At 43.4% G+C, this 26853-nt stretch overlaps 1 protein-coding gene across 1 annotated transcript; it reads right to left on the minus strand.

Moving 5' to 3' along the window:
* Positions 1-76: 76 nt before the first annotated feature.
* rbmx2 (RNA binding motif protein X-linked 2) lies at positions 77-26637 on the minus strand. The gene is made up of 6 exons (XM_072505327.1): positions 26535-26637; positions 19392-19507; positions 8671-8722; positions 6861-6990; positions 1857-2049; positions 77-1021 (listed from the first exon to the last, which is right to left on the minus strand). The coding sequence occupies exons 1-6, from the start codon at positions 26537-26539 to the stop codon at positions 366-368; spliced, it is 1152 nt and encodes a 383-aa protein (XP_072361428.1). The 5' UTR covers positions 26540-26637; the 3' UTR covers positions 77-365.
* Positions 26638-26853: the final 216 nt, after the last annotated feature.

The following is a 26853-nucleotide window of genomic DNA, read 5'->3' on the forward strand; positions in this document are numbered from 1 at the left end:
TGAAGTACTGGAGGGTAACAAATGTTGGAAGATTCAAACCCCTGCTTCAGTTGATATCTTCAGGATAGGGAGAAAATTAGAAAACAAATCATCAAACTTTTATTTTACACATTATTAGATAGACAATTTGAAAGTTTATTTTTAAAAAGTGATCTTTTCAAGCGGTCTTGCATGTTGCTTAATATTGTCCATTGAAAGAATAGTCCAAACTAAGAGAAATTGTTAAGAAAAAATAACAGGTTGTAGGAAAGCAGCAAATTGCAGACTGATGTCTTTATCTCTGGTTATTAACTGCTTGAACTTTTCATTTCTTGACTTTTGATGGTGAGATGCATTCAGTTTAGCTGCAAAAAGTTTCTAATTGCTCAGTTTCTTCTATGACCACTATCTCTGTGATTGTCTCTTCCCTTGTAATGGCTGACGTTGTCAGGGTCATTCCTCCTCTCTTTGTGCTTGATGCTATCACAATTTGAATCCCGCTCCTCTCTCTTATTGCGATCGTACTTCCTGTATTTTTCTCTGTCATCATACTTTCTGTCAAACCTGTCTTCTTTGCGCATTTTCTCTTGGTCACGCTGCCTTTCCTCGTCGTTTCTCAGCTCTCTCCCATCACCGTGAGTGAACCTTGTTTCTCTTTCTGACCTTTCATTGCACGCTCCTCTGCCGTTTTGATCATCTCTTCGCCTTTCTTCTCGCTCTGAGTTCCTAGGCCGACTTCTCTCATTATGTTTCTCTCTGGTTCTCATTTCATCAACTCCATCTGTTTGTTTCCTTGCATCTCCTCTTCCTCTTTCGTCATTCCTGCGATCCCCACTGCAATCCTGAGTAGTGTCCAGTTTCGTACTAGTGTATTTCTCATATCCTGCATCCTCTCTTTCACTCTTGACTCTTACAAGTGGTGGAGGGGATAGGTTTCGGCCAGAGCTTTTGGCCAATTGCTTGGTGGCTCGCTCCTCGCTCTCCTTCTTCGCCAGTTTGAATTTTTTCTCCTTTTTTTCTTTCTTTTTTTTCTTTTTCTTTTCTAGAGAGCAAAAAAAATGTTCCGGTGAAACCTGGCTCACGAAAAGGGGCCATGTTAGCCCCAACAAATAACTTCTCTTATCAACACCCACTGTCAACATCAAGGATTCTCGGGTAGAATGTAGCACAAAAAAAACACCTGCATTCTGTGCCAACCTCAGCAGACCACCAGCATTATCATTTCATTTCTCACATGGGCCATGTTTGTAACCTTACTGACCAAGTTATTCATCATCCTGACTTGGAAATATATCAGCGTTCCTTCAGTGTCGCTGGATCAAAATCCTGGAACTCCCTCCCTATCAGCACTGTGGGTGTATCTACACCTTAGGAACTGCACCATGTTCAAGAAGGCAGCTCACTTCCACCTTCTCAAGAGCAACTGGCGATGGGTAATACGCTGGCCTAGCCAGCAAAGCCAATATGTCATAAATTAATAACTAAAATATTGCCAATTCATACTGAATTAGAGGCCCTTTTGAGCAGTGCTTCAGTCGGCACTTGGAACTGGACTGAGACTAGCCAAATGCATTTGATGCAGGTCTCTTCCCTCGGTCTGTTTTTAACCGGTCAGTTTGATTTGGATTTTGAACAGATCCAGAGGAAAAAGGCTAGGTCACTAGCTTGCTGAATACTAAATACAATCCCAGGAGTGTGGGGATTTTGAATATCAAACTGCAGCTGCAACTAGTCCATTTTATAGAACCAGTACGCCAGTGACACAGAGTTGCTGTAAAACAGTGACTCATAAACTCTTATCACCTAATTTGCCCAAACCAAAGCTTTGGCAAAATCCAATCCGTAAGCCATTGACCCACACATTTCACTTCACATACCTTTCTTCCGTTTTTTAGCAGTCATTTCACTAACATCCTCTTCAGACGATTCTGAGGAAACTGGTGCTGAAGGAGGTGCTCTTGGTGCACAGCCTTCCTCTCTCAGTCTTTTTGTCACATCATCAATGTCATCACTATCCTTTGGAGGACGGTAATTGGCCACATGATCAACACGGATTGTCCTCCCCTTTATCTGAAAGGTGGATGAACACAAAAATTACAACACCGAGATGTCAAAGCTAGTCCTTATAGCAGATTGTTCGAATCATGCTTACCCACTGTGTTTCTTCAAATGTCTATGGTTTCTTGATGCTCTATTACTGGAGAAAATCTGCTTCTATCTATCCCATGCCAATCTTTCACGAGTTAGCATATTAAGTATTCTGCATGATTGACTGGACTAGAACCTCACTCTCGTGGTCAGTGCATACTCACAACACAGATATGAACTCAGATTAATGAGAGTACTTACATAATACTGGCATGCAATAATATGACAAATATGATTTAAATTCAGTAAAATAAACAGGTTGGAGTTTTATTTCATTCTTCGACAGCCTCAGAGCACAAGACAGCAGCAAAAGATATTTTTTCAATTCAAGTTTACAAAAACTGCTTTGTACCACACCCAATGTTATGTAACATTCATCAGAGAAAGGTCCGAGATGTTCAGGGCACCATACAAAAATATAAAATGAAATTAGCTTTAATCATATCCCATTGTAACCATCTGAATGGAAATGCTAACAAAATAATGACCAGACACTCTACTTTAAAAGAGAAATAAAAGGAAACATCAAGAATTCACTTTTGTTTCTCGTCGATCCTGTTAACGGTCGTTGTGCGCTGGGACACCAACTATGGCAACCGTTACCATGGCTTTGCTAGTTTTGTATCTTGCCAATCCTTTGTGACACATCCATATTTTTCTTCAGGGTTATTGACTGCACTCTGATCACACTGTTCTCCAATCAAATTGCTTTTTAAAATTTCATTTAAGAACATAAGAACTAGGAGCACGAGTAGGCCACCTGGCCCCTCGAGCCTGCTCCGCCATTCAGTGAGATCATGGCTGATCTTTTTTGGACTCAGCTCCACTTCCGGCCCGAACACCATAACCCTTTATTCCCTTTAATCCCTTTATTCTTCAAAAAACTATCTATCTTTATCTTAAAAACATTTAATGAAGGAGCTTCAACTGCTTCACTGGGCAAGGAATTCCATAGATTCACAACCCTTTGGGTGAAGAAGTTCCTCCTAAACTCAGTCCTAAATCTACTTCCCCTTATTTTGAGGCTATGCCCCCTAGTTCTGCTTTCACTCGCCAGTGGAAACAACCTGCCCGCATCTATCCTATCTATTCCTTCATAATTTTATACGTTTCTATAAGATCCCCCCGCATCCTTCTAAATTCCAATGAGTAAAGTCCCAGTCTACTCAACCTCTCCTTGTAATCCAACCCCCCCCAACTCTGGGATTAACCTAGTGAATCTCCCCTGCACACCTTCCAGTGCCAGTACGTCCTTTCTCAGGTAAGGAGACCAAAACTGAACACAATACTCCAGGTGTGGCCTCACTAAAACCTTATACAATTGCAGCATAACCTCCCTAGTCTTAAACTCCACCCCTCTAGCAATGAAGGACAAAATTCCATTTGCCTTCTTAATCACCTGTTGCACCTGTAAACCAACGTTTTGCAACTCATGCACCAGCACACCCAGGTCTCTCTGCACAGCAGCATGTTTTAATATTTTATCATTTAAATAATAATCCCTTTTGCTATTATTCCTACAAAAATGGATAACCTCACATTTGTCAACATTGTATTCCATCTGCCAGACCCTAGCCCATTCACTTAGCCTATCCAAATCCCTCTGCAGACTTCCAGTATCCTCTGCACTTTTTGCTTTACCACTCATCTTAGTGTCGTCTGCAAACTTGGACACATTGCACTTGGTCCCCAACTCCAAATCATCTATGTAAATTGTGAACAATTGTAGGCCCAACACTGAACCGTGAGGGACACCACTAGCTACTGATTGCCAACCAGAGAAACACCCGTTAATCCCCACTCTTTGCTTTCTATTAATTAACCAATCCTTTATCCATGCTACTACTTTACCCTTAATGCCATGCATCTTTACCTTATGCAGCAATCTTTTGTTTGACACCTTGTCAAAAGCTTTCTGGAAATCCAGATATACCACATCCATTGGTTCCCCGTTATCTACCGCAGTGGTAATGCCCTCAAAAAAATTCCACTAAATTAGTTAGGCACGACTTGCTCTTTATGAACCCATGCTGCGCCTGCCCAATGGGACAATTTCCATCCAGGTGCCTCGCTATTTCTTCCTTTAATTGGATGTGGGCGTCGCAGTTAGGCCAGCATTTATTGCCCACCCGTAGTTGCCCTTCAGAAGGTGGTGGTGAGTTGCCTTCTTGAACCGCTGCAGTCCTTGTGCTGTTAGGGAGGGAGTACCAGGATGTTGTCCCAGTGACAGTGAAGGAACGGCATTATATTTCCAAGTCAGGGTGGTGAGTGACTTGGAGGTGAATCTCCAGTTTGTGGGGTTCATAGATTTCTGCTGCTTTTTTGCCCTTTTAGATGGTAGTAGTCGTGAATTTGGAAGGTGCTGTCTGAGGAACCTTGGTGAGTTACTGCAGTGCATCTTGTAAATGGTACACATGGCTGCCACTGTTCGTCGGTGGTAGAGGGTTTGAATGTTTGTGGAAGGGAAACAATCAAGCGGGCTGCTTTGCCCTGGTTGGTGTCGAGTTTCTTGAGTGTTGTTGGAGCTGCACTCATCCAGGCAAGTGGAGAGTATCCCATCACACTCCTGACTTGTGCCTTGTAGATGGTGGACAGGCTTTGCGGGGTCAGGAGTGGGTTACTCGCCGTAGGATTCCTAACCTTTGACCTGCCCTGTTAGCCACAGTATTAATATGGCTAGTCCAGTTCAGTTTCTGATCAATGGTAGCCCCCAGGATGTTGATTGTTTCAACTTCCCTCGTGCATTTTCTTAACTGCATTAAGATAACAATTTTTGGTCATTTTTAAATGTAAAATATTGGTGTCCATCTTTGATGAACACTGGAGCGTAACTGAATCGTCATAAAGAGAATATTGTTTCAATATGCACAATGCTGCCACAGCTATGTCTATCATATACATTCTATCAAATGATAAAACAATTTAATGTCCTTTACTCATTCATATCGGTAAATTTTAAACTGTATGTGGAACGTACGAGAAACGTAAAAGTTTGGAGCAACATCATAGTACTAATAAAATAGAAAATTGGTGTGATGAAGAGGGTTGCTGAAGGCTGTAAAGAAAGGAGGACTGCCTATCAGGTGAGAAACTTTTTCTTGTATATCTTGTCGAAGAGTAGGGTCCTGTTGTAGGATCACTGGAATATGTTCAAACACTCATTGACGCTGTTGATTTAATCTGGATATAGTAACAGCAGCAACAACAAACAACAGTCGTCATCTTCATTGCAAAGGATAAGAAACCCTGTATATATCTTATAAACTAAATACAAATATTACCCAACTTTACTAAATATGGCACTTTAAAAACAAAATCAGTCCACTACTAGAGCGACTTAAATTTAATTTTAACGTCTTGCAATAAGTTTGCAATTTATGTATTAAAATTGCAAACAGCTAATGGTGGCATTACTACCGTATTCCAAGTTAGATTTGGCAATAGCTACACACCGGACTGGCAATACTTCAGAAGTTTCAAATTCTATTGTAAAGTTCAAGCCAGATTATTTATGTGCTCACAACTTTTGAAATGTTAAATCACTTTAAATTTTGAATCTGCAGTGGCAATTCTAATCAATTAACAGAAGTTTAAAAAAATCAGAAGCCACTAGATAGTCACCTTGTTCAGAAATACTTAAATGACTTATTTGACGGTCAAATGAGCAGCTGAGCCCTACGGTATGAAAAGGTGCCAGATTTGATTATGCCACCGTGAGTTATCTTCTGGGAGTGGCAGTACAGGAAATATAACTGGCCTCAGCCAGGGCTCACTCATGTATCCAGGGGAAGCCACCATGTGCATGAAGATAACATCCATGTCTATAAAACCATCTAAAGTTTACATATCATAGATTATCATAGAATTTACAGTGCCGAAGGAGGCCATTCGGCCCATCGAGTCTGCACCAGCTCTTGGAAAGAGCACTCTACCCAAGTTCAGCACCTCCACCCTATCCCCATAACCCAGTAACCACACCCAATACTAAGGGCAATTTTGGACACTAAGGGCAATTTATCATGACCAATCCACCTAACCCGCACATCTTTGGACTGTGGGAGGAAACCGGAGCACCCGGAGGAAACCCACGCACACACGGGGAGGATGTGCAGACTCCGCACAGACAGTGACCCAAGCCGGAATCGAACCTGGGACCCTGGAGCTGTGAAGCAATTGTGCTATCCACAATGCTACCGTGCTGCCCTATGTACAATGGTCACTAGGAAAAAGCTGTTTGAAGATGCCACTGACCAAGGAACAGTAGCAAAATGAGTCAATGCCTTCTCGAATTATGGACAAAGAATAATTTAAGTGGGGAGTTAAAGGAATGGTCTTAAATCATGTCCTGGAACTGCATGATCAATTACCGGAACTTGCAAACATGATGTTTTCTTGTATCATACATCATCTTATGTTCTCTGAGGTACTGTTACAAGAAAAGCAGTCATCAATTCCTTGCTGATTTTTACATTGATTAAATCAGGCAAAATACTGATCGTATGTTATTTGTAAAATTTGAAATTTTTTTTTTTTTTTACAATTAAAATTATTGTGGACAGAAGGTAGTCCCATTTTTCTGTATGGAGTACTTGCAAAATATTTTAATCTTGTAATTTACCCCAATTTTCAGTCTGGCTTATCCACAGCCGATAAAGCAAGCACATTATCTGCCAGATACAATATCGATGGTGCAGAGAATCTTTACATGATCCTCCTCCTGCATTCATACCCACCTTAATTCCATTAAAGTTGTCTACAGCCAAAATGGTGCTTCTCTGATCCTCATAGCAGATAAAGCAGAAGCCTTTTGATTTCCCAGTCTTCTTGTCTCGAACTAGATTGATGTTAACAATCTCCCCATACCTGTCACATGAAGATTAATGGTTTACTGCATTTATTCCGTCTCTCTTACAACACTTTTAGCAGAGGTTACATCTCACCAGATACACCATTGCTGTCTCATCTCCTTCTCAATAAACCTCCCACTCAGGCTCTCTTACATGGAGTTAGACTCTCTGCATTTTCCCCTATCTACCTTCGCTCTCCGATATCCCAGGCCTCACTCTCTGACTAACTGTATTGAATGTTCACTCTTGCGGGGAAGGCATCTGATCCAGGAGAGATCTGCCAACACACTAATCTGGAAGGGCCTGTGGATCACAGGTGGCGAATCCTTCTATTCAGAGACCACCTCACCGGCTGTACATCGTGTCATTTCCCAAACTATCTGCGGAGGTTGTATTGCTGCCATTGCCAGATGTCTACTGGGTCTTTCTCCCCCTCCTTTCCGGGTACTGTTTCCCTGTTCAAACTAGTCACCCTTTTCTACCTCTCTTTTAAAGTTCTTAGAGCATTTTATTCTCTGCTGCTCCAACTGTTATTGAGTAGTTCAGGGGCAAGCAGGGGAGGAAAACCAGAGGGAGAACTGTTACTCCGGCACATTTTGCTGGAAGTGACATCAAATGAACAGTATATATCTATCTCATCCTACACTAACTCCATTTCTTTCCAACTTATGGACATTGACCCCTTCTCAGATTTCACCTTGTCTCTTGCCTCCACTCCTGCCTATGCACTTAATTCTTGTCCTGATTTACAAATCTCTCCACAGGTCATCTACACAACCTCCTCCAGCATTCTGTATAACCCAGTCCCTCGCACCGTGTTTCCTTCAGTGTAAGATAATTCAGCCACCTTGGTTCTTCTCCAGATCTTCCTCTCAAAATCTATTTGTCTTGCTCCTTTCTTCCTCGCTTCTAAAATCTTTCTGACCATGCATTCAGTCTTCTCTCCTTGCTCTTCCACTCCTGTTTGATGTCTGCCCTCTGTTTGAAGCACCTTGAGAGGTTTTATTACATTAAATGTATTGGATAAATGCACTGCATTGTTATCAAACTGCAGGAAGGTGTGAAAGCTATGAGACTGTGCCATCTACTGGCACAAAACCAGACTATTTTCACCAATCCTGAAATGATAAACCAAATCAAGCACACACTGCTCATGATACTGTTTTTGAGACAATAAAAGATTTGTGATTATAAAGTGGCTTTTATCATCCAACGCACTTTAAAGCTAATGTTGTATTTTTAAAATTCAGTCATTGTTGCGATGTAGGAAGCGTGGCAGTCAATTTGCACACAGCAAGCTTTGGCGAACAACTGAGCAACACAGACCAAGAAGGTTCGAGATTTGATAATAATCGTTTATTGTCACAAGTAGGCTTGTGATCTCCAATGGTTTGTACTGTTTGGTGGTCCCAATCGATGCAGTGGCAGGGTCTACTACAATTAGGCTCAGTACCATTGCATCCGAGAAGGAAAGCTTAATTAGTATCTACTCCCACTAGTCAACAGGCTCTGTTCTAAGTGCGCAAGGATAAACATCAAATGAAATCAAGATCAAGCTGCACCAGTGATTAATGAGTCTAGTCACTTGATTGAGGAATTCAAGAGGGGCGTACCTGTGGAACTGCATATCAGCATAATATCTAGTCTCAGGTGGAGAAAGTGAGCAGAAAAATGGGCAAGGAAAAATAATACTTACTGGGAAAACACACAGATTATGTCTCCTTCAGTTAATTCGTAGGGCAAGCCACCTAGAAACAAGAAAATAGAGGGTAATTACAGACAAAACCAAACTCTCACAGCTGATGTTTGCATAGCCAAGGCCCAGGAGTCTGTACAATCAGTACTACACTCAGCTTAATAAATATAAGATCTGGGGTCGATGTCACAAACATTTTACAAGAGAAATGTATGCTATTTAAACATCTGATTACATTTTCTGTTTATTATTGGCGTTCAAATCTTCATACCAATGGCCTAGGAAACAGCAAATTAAGTTTTCACTCAAAGAATAAACACAATAGAACTTTTTCATGGAATACGAAAAAACATCACATTTTCTCCCCCACCTTTCAGTACCTTCCCCTTCTCGGAGAGTGCTTCTATCAGCCCAGCTGAGCAGTGATACTCAGTAAATGAGCCACAAACGTACCCGTCATCAGCACTATTGTGAAATCTTACACCAAGATCAAGTACTAGGAGCTGACTGCGTGACCTCAATCTGCGCCATTTCACAATATCACCAAATCCTGTTCACACCTTATTCCACTTCAAACTGTCACCTTCACTAAAACCATAATGCCAATCTGCACTCGAAATGGCTAAGATATCACCTCTGGCAACCTCCCCTCATTTAATACCTTTATTTTCCTCAGTCCTCCCACCTGCCTCTATTTTGACTTTTGTTTGTAAATTATTGGAATGAGAGGCAGCAGTGTAAATAATCCAATGGGCAACCAAGCAGCAAAGTGGGCCAGAAGGTGGTACTGTACAAGGGGTGGGTTAGTAAGCAGCACCGCAGGCAGTGGGAAACATGCAGCAGGCCATCTTCAGCATTTGTTAACCTCCTTTTTAATATTTGACATTCCATTTAAAATTTCTAAGGTTGAGATTATTGACATTAGAACTTTGAGGAAATGAAGGGATTTGGGGATCAGGCAGGGGAATTGAAGTTGAGATCAAAGATCAGCCTTGATCTTAATCAATGGCAGAGCAGACTCGAGGGACTGATTGGCCCACCCCATTCCTACTTGTCATGCTCACCAGAGTTGGATTCAGCAAATCTATATGGAGGAAAAATTTGAACAGCAACCTATAGGATAGGATGGGGTTATAAGTTTATTTTTTAAGACACATTTTTAAAAACACAAGGCTGAAGTGTTGATACCAAAAGCCCCATCCAAGTGGGGGCCAATAAACAAATAAGCGTTAGAGGAAATAAACGTTAAAATAAAATATTGATTGTTCAACCTTTAAAATATTTTCCAATTGAAACACTTAAATTGCTTGATTGAGAAAAATCTTTTGACAACAGTGGGTTCCAGTAAAACAGTAAACGCTCTCCTTTCACCTAGTTTACGACTGATGGGAGCAAGTCTTAAAAATAAAATACCTCCTCTGAAATCATCTTAAAGGAATCCTCAGCAGAGATCAACCCATGACACAGGCAATCCCATTAAATTCAACAAGAATTGAAGTCATTCAATTCCTGAGATTAGAATGGAAGCATTCCAGTCTTGGAGCGGAACTGACTGGTCAAATTACTGAAGGTTTTTGACTGTAGGATATTAGAAAGGCCGTTTGTGCCTTAGTTTTTATTTAGACATGGCCAGGGAAACAGGTTGTCTTTAGCAGAGAAAAAACATCAACACAGTGAAAAAAAAGAGGTGGACTCCTTTGTTAAGTAGTTGGGCGCAGTGTGACTGAGTTTTCTGGTTGTTGGGACTGGCAGGTTTAATTGTTGCACTGTTGTGTTTCAATGTTTATTTTTGTATTTTCCTGTTCTTGTTGGGGTTGAATTTTTGCAGTTTGGGGTTTAGTTTTATGTGGGGTTCTGTTTTGATTGTTATGAAAATATCTAGCTCACTGTCAGAGCTCAATGGTTTATGGGGTTTTTAGTATTTTGTTGTTTGTAACTATTTTTCTTAACTCTAGTGAGCCTCCCTGCTAACCTAAGAGTTAGATAACGTGAGCAGCATTGAAGGGTTGGCTGCAGCCCATTACAGTAGTTTTTTTTAGATAATGAGCTGAAGAGTTCTTGTTTTGTTTAGATTTGTTAGTAGCTTTTAGATGTTGGTGCTCGCCTTGCTTCTATTTGTACTCATATTTGGGTGGGGTGGTATCCAAAGGCAAGGGTGGTGGGAGTTTACTACAGCGCCTACAAATTTTTCTTTGTTTAGTCTTGGGATTTGGTTTGGCGGCCACCTTGGGTGGGCCTGGTTGCTGCACCTTTATGTACCTCTTGGTAGAAATGGCTGATTCCGGATTGAGGGGGTGTGGGAGACCCCTCATTTGTTTGGTCACCTGAAATGTCAGGGGATTGGATGGCCCAGGGAAAAGGTGAGAGTATTTTTTCATCATAAGAATTTAAATTCCGATGTGGTATTTTTGCAAGAGCAATGTGCAAGACCTACACTTGTGGGTCAGGGATCAGACAAGGCTGCAAAAGGGGTGGGTAGGGCAAGTCTTTCACCCGGGCTTCGATAATAGAGCCAGGGGTGCGGCAATATTAATTAATAAAAGGGTTCAGTTTTCTGCCTCTAGAATCTTGGCTGACCCCAATGGCAGGCACTCCAGTAGTTCTGGATAATATCTATGACCCAAACCGGGACAATACAAATTTTATTAATAATCTGCTGGCCTCTCTCCCCAATTTGGATTTGCATCAGCTTATTTTGAGTGGGGACTAATTGTGTTCTGAACCCTAGTCTGGATCGGTCCAAACCCAAATCTCTGACTCCATCAGGGGTGACCAGAACTTTGTTGTTTTGCATGGAGCAAATGAGGGGGGGGTAAGATCCTTGACACTTTTTTGCACCCAGGTGACAAAGATTTTTCAAGTACCAGGTATTCTCGTGGATCAATTTTTTGTGCAGGATAGGTCTCTCCTCCCTTCGGTGGTTACTGCTGAGTACTCCGCGCTTGTGATTTCAGACCATGATCCGCACTTTGTTGATTTGGCCTAGAGTCAGGTCCCTCCCAGAAATTTTGTGAACACATGTCCACTGCCATTGGGGACTATATAAAATGTAATAAAAGTGAGTCAATCTCACCTCCCATGCTGTGGAAAACTTTTGGGGTCGGCCTCGGAGGGCGATTATCTCCTATAATGCACACATGGTGAAGAGAGTGAGGGCGGAGCAGCAGAATTTGGTGGACTCCATTCTGGAGTTGGACTACCAGTCCACACTTGCCCCTATCCAGTTGGCAAGTGGGAAAAAGCTGCAGACACAATTCGAGCAAGCAATTGTCAACAGAGCGGTGGGCCAGCTGCGATGCTCGAGGGGCATGATTTATGAATACGGTGAGAAGGCTAGTCATCTTTTAGCTCACCAGCTGAAGCGTCAAGTGACTTTAATTTAATTCTGGTTTAATGATTCCTTATCCCAGGGTTCGTTGCCCCTTACCCTCTCACAGGCCTCTATTTCCTTGATTCTCAAGAAAGACAAAGGCCCAACAGAGTGTGGGTCTCACACTATCTCTCTCTTAAATGCGGATAATAAGTTTATTGCCAAAGTGCTGGCGCTGCGGTTGGAACCCTGCGGCTGGAGCCCTGCTTTGCCAGAGGCGATCTCGGAGGATCAGACAAGTTTTGCTAAGGGTTGACAACTGTCAGCCAATATACACTGACTGCTAAACATTGTCCTTTTCCCCTCCTCGATGTCCAAACTGGAAGTGATTGTTTCTCTCGATATCGAAAGGCATTTGATAGAGTGGAGTGGGAATATCTATTTGAGATTCTTGGGAGGTTCGGATATGGTCACAGGTTTATTTCCTGGATTCGACTACTGTAGGGCCCCCGCTGCTAGTGTTTGTACAAATTTCCTGAACTCTCTAGTTACTTCCTCTTAAATAGGGGAATGAGACAGGGGTGCCAATGGTCTCCGTTCCGGTTTGTTTTGGCAATAGAACCGCTCATTATAGCACTGAGGTCCTCTATTAAATGGAGTGGGATAAATCGGGAAAGGGTGAAGCATCTGGTGTCCCTTTACGCAGATAATCTACTTCTTTATATTACGGACCCAGTAGTCTCTGTTGACGAGATAATGAGGCTGCTTCGGAGTTTTGGCTCCTTCTCTGGGTACAAGTTGAACTTGGACAAGAGTCAATGTTTCCTGGTCAACCCCAGGGAGGAGATCCCAACTGGGGACGCTACCTTTTCATCTTGTCAAGACTAGCTTTCATTATCTGGGAGTCTGGCTGGCCTATAATTGGACCTTGCTTCATAAATGAAATTACACTAATCTGGTCGATAGTGTCAAGTCAGACTTAGAGGTGGGATAACATTCCCTCCCTACCCCCCACCCCCCTGTCCTTGGCAGGCAAGGTTCAGACTATTAAGATGAACATACTCTCGAGATTTTTTTTCTTTTGCAACGTCTCCCCATTTCTCTTCCCAAGTCTATTGTTAAAATCAACAAATTAGTGTCCTCCTTTATTTGGGTGGGAAAGACTCCAAAGATCCGTGGGGCTTTGCTCCAAAGAGATAGACTTTGGAGTCACGGGGCTTGGCTCTATGCAATTTAATATTTTACTATTGGGCAGCCAATATTGAGAAGATACTGTTGTGGTTCAGTAATCCTGGTTTGACATGGGGACAAATGGAAGGGAGCTCCTGCATCGTTGTCTTTCTCTCCAATCAGATTTTCCTTGAATCCAGATTTTCCCTGGTGTCCACCCTGAGAATTTGGAAGCAGTACAGGCAGTATTTCAGGCTCTGTTCCCTGACTTTGCAAGCCCCCATCTGCAACAACCACTTTTTTCTGCCAGCGGGTTTGGACTCGACGTTTAAGTCATGGGAGGGGCCGGGTTTGGAGACCTATTTGATGGGGACGTTTGCCAGTTTTTGTTTTATAAATTTAGAGTACCCAATTCATTTTTTCCAATTAAGGGGCAATTTATCGAGGCCAATCCACCTACCCTGCACATCTTTGGGTTTTGGGGGCGAAACCCATGCAAACACGGGGAGAATGTGCAAACTCCACATGGACAGTGACCCAGAGCCAGGATCGAACCCGAGACGTCCGCGCAGTGAGGCAGCAGGGCTAATCCACTGCTCCACCGTGCTGCCCGACGTTTGCCAGTTTTAAGGAGTTGCCGGAGAAATTACAACTGCCCGGCTCCGATTTTTAGGTAGTTTCAGATTCACGATTTTCCACGCAAGGATTTTCCCTCCTTTCCCTTGGCACCACCCTCTTCCCTGTTGAAGAGGATTTTGTCTTTGGCCGGGTCTGGTGGGGGAACTATTCCAGGCATATATGGCTCCATCCTCTCATTGGAATTAGCTTCGTTGAGGGACGATAAATTGGATCTCATTCTGGACAGTGAGGTGTGGAGTGCAGTCCTTCAAAGGGTCAATCACACGTCTTCATGTACTCAGCTAAGTTTGATTCAATTCAAGGTGGTGCATAGAGTGCATCTGACTAAGTGGGTTTTTCTCTGGGGTGGAAGACAACGGTGAGCGCTGCTCTCAGGGACTGGCTAACCGCACTCATGTTCTGGTCTTGCACCAAGTTAGTAAAGCTTCTGGGCCTCTTTCTTCGACACCATGTTGGAGATACTCAATGTTGATTTGGATCCATGTATGCTTGTGGCCAGTATTTGGGGTATCAGACTCGCCGGTGCTTCAGTCAGGGGTGAAGACGGATGCCCTCACCTTCGCCTCGTTGATAGCCTGGAGACAGGTTCTGCTTGGGTGGAGGTTTCCTACTCCGCCTAGTGCCTCAGCTTGGTTGGGTGACCACATGGTCTTTTTTACATTTGGAGAAGGTTCCACCATAATAATAATATTCATTATTAGTGTCACAAATATGCTTACATTAATACTGCAATGAGGTTACTCCAGCACCTGTTCGGGTACACGGAGAGGGAATTCAGATAGACCAATCCACCTAACAAGCACGTCTTTCAGGACTTCAAATTAATATGTCCGTTTGCTTGTGAGTCTCTTCGTCTATTGTGTAACTTTGGTTAATTGAGTTTTATGGTTTTGTTTATTATGGAAAAAGTTTCAATAAACATATTTTTTTAAAAAATACATTTTATCATCAAAACTTTGGCTTGCACTCATCAAGATAATTCGCAAGAACCCCAAATATAGAGGGAACAACAATGTATACAAACAAGAGTGCTGATTGGTGGCAAGTGAACTCTGATTGGTAGAGAATTTACCATGGAGAATGCACCAGTTGATGGGGACTGACAGTTAACTGCCAAGCATTGTTTGAGATTTAAGCCAGGCAGCTCGACTCTGATTGGTCAAGGCATTGAGGAATGAACCAGCAAATGGCGGTCACTTATTTTGTTTAGCCGAAACAGGTGTTCTTTCTCAACAGATCTTACAGCATCTGTAGAGAGAGGACAGAACTAACATTTTGAGTCTGGATTACACTGTCAGCTGTGACGGAGGGTAATCCAGACTCGAAATGTTAGCTCTGTCCTCTCTCCATAGATGCTGTCAGACCTACTGAGATTTTCCAGTATTTTCTGTTTTTGTTTCCGATTCCAGCATCCGCAGTAATTTGCTTTTATACATTTTCTTTCTGTCTGCAAAGAACAGGGCCCTGTGTATTAATATACATAGCTTTCAAAACACACACTGCGAGCCTGAGTGGCAATCATAAACTGTATTGCTGAAAAAAAGTCAATTTTTTCCGAAGGTTTTGTCTTGTACTCATGAGGATAAGCACAAGAATACATTGCAAGACAAATTGAGACTGTACGAGAAGAGAATGCAGATTGGTTGGCAAGTGGACTCTGATTGGTTGCTGTGTTCACCAATACTCAACTTCTACCAAACAAATCTTAGACGGGTTGTCAGCGTTAATTCTTAGCTCACTGAGAATTAGTTAGCAAATGTTGTCCAATCAGAATCAGATCTAATGTTGGGCACTGTTTGAGTTTTGCAAGCACAGGGATACGGTCTGTACCTTGCCCACTGCAAACAACAGAAGGGACATGCTATCTGAGGCATAGTGGTATTGTTGCTGGACTAGTAATCCAGAGATCCAGGGTGATGCTTTGGGGACCCGGGTTCGAATCCCACCACAGCAGATGTTGAAATTTGAACCCAATAAAATCTGGAATTAAAAGTCTAATGATGACCATGACTCTTAACTGCCCTGTGAAATGGCCTAGCAAACCACTCACTTCAAGGGCAATTAGGGATGGGCAATAAATACTGGCTTTGCCAGCAATACCCACATCCCATGAATGATTCCCAAAAAATCTGCCAGCCTTTGGTTTTACAGCCTACATACCGAGCATCACACTGGCATTGAAATTCATATATCACATTACTCATTTGTGCATTTTGGCTTGACAGGAGCATCCTGCTAGTGGCAAATATCATTTGTGTTGCTACTGTATAGTAGCAGCGTGAAACGGCTAGCTTCAACTGTTGCTCAAATATTTGAGATACCTTGCTTTTCTGGGGTAATGTGACATAGATTGGGCACATTTCAGGACCGAAAGTGATGGCCTTAAGCCCGTTCATGGGTTTGTGCAACATACAGCAAAAAATGATCTGATCGGATAGCTGCTATCCCACGGGATGCCTTTGATGTACCCTATTTCAGCATCAATGATGAGCAAATGGCTCGGGCCTGATTTATATGATTGCTGATAATGCCAATCCTATGCTGTGTGGAACTGTAAGAATCTCAATGTGCATATTGACCAGTGAAGGTAGGCTTGCGGTAGAATGTGGTAGAAAACCCCGGCAGATTTCTCAACTAGTACCTCAAGGAAAGAACTCTGGTTAGAGAATTCAAAAAGAATCTTGTTCAGTTCAGAGAGCCATTTAGTGTTTGTCATGATAAGTTAATTCATAGAATATGTTTTACAATAGTAGAAACTTATAAAATAATTGATGGGGTAAGGTGGAAGAAATAGAAGATGATTGAAGAGGGAAGTTATGCTGGAACTGTATAAAACATTGGTTAGGCCACAGCTGGAGTATTGCGTGCAGTTCTGAAACTCATGTTATAGGAGGGATGTGATAGCACGGGAAAGGGTGCCGAGGGGATTTACCACGATGTTTCCTGGGCTGGAGAATTATAGCTACGAAGAGAGATTGGATAGACTTGGATTGTTTTCCTTGGAGCAGAGGTGACTGAGAGGGGACATGATTGAGATGTATAAAATTATGAGGGGCATTGATAGAGTAGACAGGAAGAAACTTTTCCCAAGGGGCACAGATTTAAGGTAAGGGGCAGGAGGTTTAGAGTGGATGTGAGGAGAAACATTTTTTATCTAGACGGTGGTGGATGGCAGCAACTTGCTGCCTGAAAGGGTGAAGGAGGCAGAGACCCTCAAAACATTCAAGAACTATTTAGGTGTGCACTTGCGATCACAAGACATACAAGGCTATGGGCCAAGTACTGGAAAATGGGATTAGAATAGTTAGGTGGTTGTTTTTTGCCGGCACAAACTCAATGGGCCAAAGGGCCTTTTCTGTGCTGTATGACTCTATGACTCAGAAATGAAAGACGACCACAGAGAAGGTGCAAAAGGCGCAGGAATGAGGCGTCATTCACATTGCAAAGAGAGACAGATAGGACCAGAACACTGCACAAGTAAATTTAAATTTACTTTCATAGTACAGGAGACAAAATGGTTTTAAGTCATTTTATTAATAACAAACTTTTGAACAGGGAATGTGGATTTACTATTTCTATCCAACTAGGACCAAAAGATTTTATTATTTAAAAAAAAAATTTCCAAGGGGCAATTCCTTAGAATCCCTACAATGCAGGAGGAGGCCATTCAGCGTAACATGTCTGCACCGACCCTTCCAATGAGCACTCTACACATGTCCACCCCACTCTATCCCCACAGCCTAACCTGCACATCCCTGGACACTAAGGGGAAATTTAGCATGGCCAATCCACCTAACTCGCACATCTTTGGACTGTGGGAGGAAACCGGATCACCCGGATGAAACCCATGCAGACATGGGGAGAAAGTACAAACTCCACACAGACAAGGCCGGAATTGAACCTGGGTCCCTAGTGCTGAGGCAGCAGTACTAACCACTGTGCCACCCTATTTAGCGTGGCCAATCCAACTACCCAGCACATCTTTGAGGTGTGAGGGTGAGACCCATGCAGACACGGGGAAAACTCCACAGTGACTGGACAGCGACCTGGTGCTGGGATTGAACCCTGGCCCTCAGCACGTGAGACAGCAGTGCTAACCACTGTGCCACCCCAAGATTTTATTAAACTGAAATGCGTTGAAGTTTCCATGGCTACTGGACAGCTGATTTGTGATGCAGAGCAAGGCCAACAGCACGGGTTCAATTCCCATACTGGCTGAGGTTATTCATGAAGGCCCCACCTTCTCAACCTTATCCCTCGCCTGCGATGTGGTGATCCTCAGGTTAAATCACCACCAGTCAGCTCTCTCCCTCAAAGGGGAAAGCGGCTTAAGGTCATGTGAGACTACGGTGATTTTACTTTTACGTGGCTAACTTTGTAATAGTTACTTGGGAAATTATGTTTTCGTTATATAAACAGAATTAGGGAAAGGAAAGTAGCACTGCACTTACAAATCACAAATCCTGATTATACAAGAGTTAAAGAGGTTTCAACAATATCTTAATTAGTTCAGGCTGTTGGCAGTTGGGGATTATATCTATGACAACTAGAAGCAGTTAAATAAGCACCATACATTAATCCAAGACTGGTATATTAACCGGCAGCACAGTGGTAGCACTGCTGCCTCACAGCGTCAGGGACCTGGGTTTGAATCCGACCTCAGGTGACTGTGTGGAGTTTGTACGTTCTCCCTGTGTTTGTGCGAGTTTCCTCCGGGTGCTCAGATTTGGCCATGATCAATACGCAGGATTACAGGGATAGGGGCGGTGGGTGGGCCCTGGTCGAGTGCTCTTTCGGAGGGTTGGTCCGTACTTGATGGGCGGAGTGGCCTTCTTCTGCACAGTAGGGATTCTATGGTAATTGCTACATGTAACATATCTGTCCTGTAACCATCTCTTTTCTTGCCAGGTTTCTGGTGTTCATTTAGGAGTTGCCAAGGTGAACCATAGTACAGAAGGAGACCATTTGGTCCATTGAGTCTGCACCGACCCCATGAAGGAGCACCCTATCTAGACCCACTCCCCCACCCTATCCCCGTAACTGCACATAACCTGCACACCTCTGGACACTAAGGGACAATTTTATCATGGCCAATCCACCTAACCTGCACATAGTTGGACTGTGGGGGAAACCAGAGCACCAGGTAGAAAACCACGCAGACCCAGGGAGAAAGTGCAAACTCCACACAGTCACCCAAGGCCAGAATTGAACCCGGGTCCTTGATGCGGTGAGGCAGCAGTGCTAACCACTATGTCGCCCCAAATCAGGAGTGTGTCCTTAGAGGTGCCGTGTGGTGAAATGTGCCAGAGACTGAGTTCCAGGCAAAACATGTCGAGTTGTGGTGCACAAGGAAAGATAATAAGTAACCCCATCTCACACAGCCCCTTTCTTTCTTTCATCATCCTAATTAGAAAATCTGCTTTAGATCTTTCCACGTAATGCTGGAATTCAAAAACAAATTTTGATACACCTTACGTTTAGCAATATAAAAGAAAATAAATTCAATTATATTTAGATTTTAAACAAACTAATACTTCTGGCCATAAGTACTGTTGCCACTAAAACAATGACAGATTAGAAACTTGGAGAAGATTTCGCTTACCCAGAAAGATCCAGGCACTGTCCTTGTACTCCGAATGCCAGGACACTTTATCTTGAACACCCAGCTCTGCCTCTCTTGCATTTAGCTCATTGATGAGTTTCACTTTTGTGAGTGGACTAAGTACGGGGATTAAAAAAACCAAAATGATTGATTATAAGATGTGTTGAGACTATGGTACTCAAACAAAATATTAATTTGTCAGGTCCACGTGCGTATTCCACTGATGGGAACTTTTATCATGCTAATTGAATCAAGGTGTATGATGGATCATTTTAGGACAGCCACAGCTATATTCCAACACTCTCTAGACTTGGTCTCTTCAATGCCCTCTGGTCTGCGCCTAGACCCCACACCACGCAATTGCCATCTCACGCAGAACTCTCTTCACAACAATCTATTCTATCCTGCACACTGTCATGCTCACCAATTACTCTAGTTCCCGTTCAACTCCACTAACCATTTGGCTCACAACACATAGCTTTCCAAATTCTGATGACTGTTTCATAATTTCCCCCTCGTCTCACACACTACTACTGCAAATTCCTTCATTCCCAACTTCCAGAATACGGTGTAACCTTCCCCCTCTACTATGAGACCCTGGCCTTCAGCTATTTCAACACTCCATCTCAGAATTATCTTGTGGTGGGGGAGCACGGTGGCAGAGTGGTTAGCACTGCTACCTCTCGGCGCCAAGGTCCCAGGTTTGATCCCAGCCCTGGTCACTGTCCGTGTGGAGTTTGCACATTCTCCCTGTGTTTGCGTGGGTTTCGCTCCCACAACCCAAAGATGTGCAGGGTAGGTGGGTTGGCCACGCTAAATTGCCCCTTAATTGGATCTCTAAATTTATATTTTAAAAAAAGAATTATCGCGTAGAATGGCACGATATCACAGTGGTTAGCACTGTTGCAAAACAGCTCCAGGGAACCGGGTTAAATTCCGACCTCGGGATGACTGTCTGTGTGGAGTTTGCACTTTCTCCCCGTGTCTGCATGGGTTTCCTCCAGGTTCCTCCCAGTCCAAAGATGTGCAGGTTAGTTGGATTGGCCGTGATAAATTGCCCCTTACGTGTCCAAAAAGGTTAGATGATGTTACTAGATTACGGGGATAAGGTTGAGGTGTGGGCTTAGGTGGGGTGCTCTTTCCCAGGGCTGGTGCAGACCCGATGGGCCGAATGACCTTCTTCTGCACTGTACATTTTATGATTCTATGAACCACTCTGCCTCTTATCTGCACTTTCCTTCAAACAAAAACCTCACAGGGCAGCACGGTGGTGCAGTGGATAGCGCTGCTGCCTCACGGCGCCGAGGTCCCAGGTTCGATCCTGGCTCTGGGTCACTGTCCATGTCGAGTTTGCACATTCTCCCAGTGTTTGCGTGGGTCTCGCCCCCACAACCCAAAGATGTGTGCAGGGTAGGTGGATTGGCCACGCTAAATTGCCCCTCAATTGGAAAATATTAATTGGGTATTCGAAAATTATTTAAAAAAAGAAAAATAAAACTCACAAATTCATGCTCAAAACTTGTTCTTGTTCCTACTCTATGCCTGTCTCTCTGTGAAGTGTTTCAGAATATTTTGCTGCATTGTTACATTAAGCAGTCTCATACCTGCGAACTCAACCATTCAGAAAAGCCAACATATAATGAAAGTTGACAACTCAACAAAAATAAATGCAATGGAAAGCAGTCCAGAATCGAGTTAATTCATCAAAGCCATTGAATTAAAGGTGAGTGAATTTAAATTCCTTTTTATTACATTGGATTTCAAGACTTTTACGATACCTCCTCCACTTCCCTGAAAGATTCGGCAGAGTCTTAGAAAGTTTTGAACGAATGCTTCTCTTTGTCCAACTCAGTGGGACTGCCCCTGCTTGATCTACTTTTACCAATCCAACTGTAGTCAGGGTATTGGCATAATCTCCAAACTCCTCCAAGTATCGACCCATGTTCTCCTCCCTCTTCAACTACGACACGGAACTTGGAGCCATCATCTACAGAGATGCGGTCAGCTTTTCCATGATACCCTCTCCGGTGTACAGTGGATGATGGAGCTCTCATTACCTTTTCACAGACTGGGAAGCCCCGAATGTCTCAGCCAAGGTGGGATGGCGGAGCCATTTCCCCCTTGTTGCAGCCATCAATCTCTCATATGAATTTACAACCATCATCAGCCAATCATGCCTCTTCCGGAGGTCCCCAGCATCACAGATACCAGTCTTCAGCCAATTTGATTCACTTCATTTGAAATGAAGGAATGGCTGACAGCACTGGATACTGCAATGACAACAGCAATGACATTTCAGCAGCAGTACTCAAGACTTGTGCTCCAGAGCTAGCCACACTCTAGCAAAGCTGTTCCAGTAGTTACAACACTGGTATCTACCCGACAATGTGGGAAATTGCCCAGGTGTCCTGTACATAAAAACAGGATAATTGCAATCTGATCAAGCTCGGAATGTGTATTTGACAGTGCTATCAAGTAGCACTTACACAGAAGTAAGCTGCTCATTGATGTTCACTTTGGGTTCTGCCAGAGCCACTCAGCTCCTGACTTCATTAAGTCTTGGTGCAAAGATGGACAAAAGAGCTGAACTCAAGAGGTGAGAAGAGAGTGACTGCACTTGACCGAGGGCAGCATCAAAGAGCTTCGTAAAATCAAAGTAAATAGAAATCAGGGGAAAAAACTCTCCGCTGGTTCGAGTCGTACCTGTCAAAAGAAAGATGGTTATGGTTAGCGAGGCCAATTACCAGGCTATTGTTACAAGAGTTCACCAAGGTAATTTCATGGCCCCAAACTGCTTAATCAATGACTTTCCTTCCACTGGAAGGTCAGAAGCGGGGACAGTTGCTGATGCCTGCACAATGCTTCGCACCATTCGCAGCTCCTCAGATACTGAAGCAGTCCATGCCAATATGCAGCAACATTGGACAACATTCAGGCTTGGATTGATAAGAGGCAAGTAACATTTGCACCACACAAGTGCCAGGCAATGAACATCTCCAACAAGAGAGAATCTAAGCATCTCCCCATGACATTCAATGGCATTACCATCGCTGAATCCCCCACTCTCAACATTCTGGGCATTACCATTGACCAGAAACTGAACTGGAATAGTCATATAAATAATGTGACTACAAGAAATGGTCAGAAAATTGGAATTCTGCAGCAAATAGCTCACTTCCTGACTCCCCAAAGCCTGTCCAGCATCTACAAGGCACAAGTCAGGAATATAGTAGGATACTCTCCATTTGCCTGGATGAGTGCTGCTCCAACAAAACTCAAGAAGCTTGACACTATCCAGCACAAAACTGCCCTCTTGATCACCACCCCATTCACCACTTTCAACATCCACTCTCTCCACTACCAATGTGCAGTGGTTGCACATCTACAAGATGCACTGCAGCAACTCATCAAGGCTCTTTCGACAGTGGAGTCCAAACCCGTGACTCCTACCTCTAAAACGACGGGACAGCGGATGTATGTGAACACCACCAGTTGCAGGTTGCCCTCCAAAGTTCACACCATTCTGATTTGGAACTATATTGCCATTCATTCATTGTCCCTGGATCAAAATCCTGGACTCCCTCCTGAACAGCACTGTGGGTGTACCTACACGACATGGACTCCAGACGTTCAAGACAGCTCGCCACCACCTTCTCAAGGAAATTAGGAATGGGCAACAGATGCTGGCCTAACCAGCGACACACACATCCTGTGAAAGAAAATATATGCACCTCACTACCTCCTTGTCGTGATAGTGAGTGGATAGGCATCAGGATCACAAAATCAACAACTCTCCTAGCCAACACACAAGCAAAAATCATTCTCACTGACTGCTCTGAACACAAACTATGGGACCACGGCAACTTGCAGATACAAACAATAAAATTTTGTTCACTGGGTCTGTAAACATAAAATTGAATCTTTGTATCCCTTTGAACCATTTGTAACTGTGTGAAAAGAACAGGGGAAACTTTCATAGATTGAACAAACTGTTAATCAAAAGAAACCCTTTTAAAATATATTAATGTCAAGCAGCAATTTGGCCATGACTGACATCTGTAAACATCGCTGAATCCTCCACAGACTGACTGCACAGACTTCTACCCTTGTTCCCCAAACTACACACTCTTGTAGAACAGTGACACGTACAACAGATTTACTCCAGCTGATCTAATGGGAGGTGGGATTTTCTGATTCGAGTGCAAATCCTAATTTCAAAATGAAAGAAGGTCTGTACTAAGAGTTAAGGACATATTACACTCAAAGATTAAGTTAGAAAACAGTATGATTTAAGGTCGTTTCAGACTTCTACACAAGTTTCCTTTTTAAAAAAGATTTGTTGTAATTCCTCTTCCATGAATTCACAGAGTGAAGAAGTTCAGTTTTTTCTGACGAATTTACATTTGTCTCTTTTACTCTGTTCACCTGAATTTCATCCAGGCTCAGTACTTTCCTGAAAGCCGTCTGTGGTGATATGCATCACTGTAAATACACAAGGGATTAATGTAAATACACGTAGACTAGATAGACACTAGAGGGAGCACCAGAGACATGACACACAGACATTCAACCAATAGGCCTGTCAGATAGGACACAACCAATGGGCAGTCACGACACACACACAGAGGTGACACTACCACAGGAGGGCATTACATCAACCTATATAAAAGGACACAGCACACATGATCTTCCTCTTTCCAGTGGAGACACTCAGTGAGTACAGACACAGGGTTGATTGAACATCACACCCACCACGTGGATTGTAGCAGATGGGTTTGTCAGTTTGAGTAGCTATAGAAGGATTAACAGTCGAGTCAAATCCAAGTAAGAGAATCGTTAACAGTTTAATAAATGTGTTAAAGCTATCTCCAAGTTTGAACCTTCCTTTGTCAGAGTGCACATCAAGGAAGCAGCTTATGCTACGTCAAGAGCATAACAAAACATGGTACCCAGGAGTGACTGTTAAATCCACATAGCTCAACTCAACAAAACAGTGACAACCAGCAACAGCCGCCAGGCAAGATGATGTTCAGGATTCCGGTTCCACAGCAGCTCAGGTACCAAGGCAATCTCAGTGAAAACTGGCGTTGGTTCAGGCAGAGATTCGAGATCTACCTGGTAGCGTCTGTCTTAGATGGTGTGGCGGATGCAGAGAAAATAAAGCTTCTACTTACCATCGCGGGTCCAGAAGCAGCTGAAATCTTCCAGACCTTCAAATACTCAAAGGGGCAAAACAAGGGTGACTTCCAGGCAGACCTGGACAAATTCCAAGAATTCTGCAAGGAACATACAAGAAGAAAAGGTAAAAGAGGCGCCAAAACTCACCACGAGGTAGGCCTGCAGCAACGAACGGCAGTTTTGAATTGCAGCCATCTTGGAAAAGGTGCTGCACATGCGCAGTTGCGCGAAGAGTGCACAGAATGGGAAGGTCCGTCTGCGCATGCGCAATTGAGAACAAGGCCCCAAGTAAAGGAACAGCGATCTGCGCATGCACAATCGCTTCCAACGCACGACGTCACACACGTCGTGACATCAGAGGCCCCTGACCACGCCCACTTAAAGGGGAAATGTCCCAAAACAAGGGGAAAATTTTTTTAAGCCTCAACACCAGATTCTTTCACCTGGAACGACAGCACAATGCCTGAACTTAGACCAGTAACTGAAAGTAACCTCTGCAGAACCCTGCAACAAGCAGTTAGCACCGCCCAAAGAGATGATACAGTCCTTGAAGATTATGACTCAGACCGTAAATTCTTCTTTGGACATCGCGAGCCCAATGCCAGCTCCGACACAAAACGTGATGATATGGTCCTAGAAGACTACAACTCAGATGATGATTCCATCATTGGCGATGGCGACCCCTGTACCAAATCCGAACCGCAACGAGATGTGTTCTACAGTGAAGAATCCGACACAGACACGGACGTGTTCTTCGGATTTGAGGATCTTCAACCCAGCATATACGACATCCCGACTCGGGAGTGCAGGATTATGCTGCGGCCTGACACCAGGAGACAGAGAGCGGTAGAAGCCCACAGTGAGCGGCCTGCTGCCACACAGAGAATGGTCCACGCACCGCGAGCAGTCCCCGACTCCACACAGAGTGGTTCACGCACCACGAAGGGTCCCAGCCTCCACACAAAAAGTGATGAAAGATGCCACAGCGAGACCGATGCACGATTCCACACAAGGAACGCTGCAAGACTCCACAGAGGGAGTGACACAAGTCTTTCAAAATGAAAGAAGGTCTGTACTAAGGGTTAAGGACATATTATACTCAAAGACTAAGTTAGAAAACAGTATGCTTCGAGGTGATTTCAGACTTCTACACAAGTTTCCTTATTAAAAAAAAATTGTTGTAATTCCTCTTCCATGAATTCCCAGAGTGCAGAAGTTTATTTTTTTCTGATGAATTTACATTTGTCTCTTTTACTCTGTTCACCTTAAGTTCTTCCAGGCTCAGTACTTTCCTGAAAGCCGTCCATCTCTAACATCTTCCAATGCCCATTTGAATTTGTGTGCTGAGGTTTTTTTTTCCATTCGCAAGATCATGGTTCAACAACTCACATTTCCACTGTGTAAAATCCCTAAAGGTGCTTCACGGGCCAAAGGGAAGGATAGTGGGGAAGAGAGCAAAGGAAAGGGAAACAGAAACAGAGGGAAGGGCTTTAGGAGATTTTTGCCAGCAGGAAGATGTCATGGTCGAGGGAGGGCATCACAAACGGTAAAAGCAGAGTGGCGGACAGATTTAATTCACTATCTGTGGTCACAAAAAGGGTTATCGTTGTTTTAATGCTAATGACAAGATTCATTCCATGGACCAAACTACTGCTGACAACAAACACTTCAGCTCAGATACTCTTTGATCACACTTTAGTCTGCTCAGCGCCCTGTCACCCATCACCTTGACCCTTCTCTATTTGAAATGAATGAAGAGTTAGTGCTGAAAACAAGCTCTGTACAAGCAGCAGTTTTCAGAGGAAATGGCTGCAGACTCGGAATGAACGATGCTGACCATTGACCATCATACGGCAAATGACAGCCCCGAGGAATCTCTTGTGTCCATACCAAACAGAGGCTATCCTTCCCTCACTGAACGTATTTCGAAAACCAGTAACGTAATCATTTCAATCTCCAACTCACTTCATTTTGCAGCAAAATTCCTGGTCTCTGAAGCAAGAGGGGCACTTCCCGGGACGTGAAGGAGGAGACGGGCAAGATGAGCCACAACAGGATCCTGGACCGCTCCTGCCACACCACCACCTACTGGTGCACAACACCAATGACAAGCTGCTCGTCTCACAGTCACTTCACTTCTCACTTTAGAATTTTGAAAACAATATGCTATATGGGCATTTAAATAAATGGGGATGATATTTAATTTGTATAAATGAGGATTGATCCAATGTAGAGGTAGAAGGAGATATGAGTATTGTTAATAATTATCAGTACTGACAAAATG

Source organism: Scyliorhinus torazame, chromosome 5, assembly GCF_047496885.1.
Source record: "Scyliorhinus torazame isolate Kashiwa2021f chromosome 5, sScyTor2.1, whole genome shotgun sequence".
NCBI classification, from domain to species: Eukaryota; Metazoa; Chordata; class Chondrichthyes; order Carcharhiniformes; family Scyliorhinidae; genus Scyliorhinus; species Scyliorhinus torazame.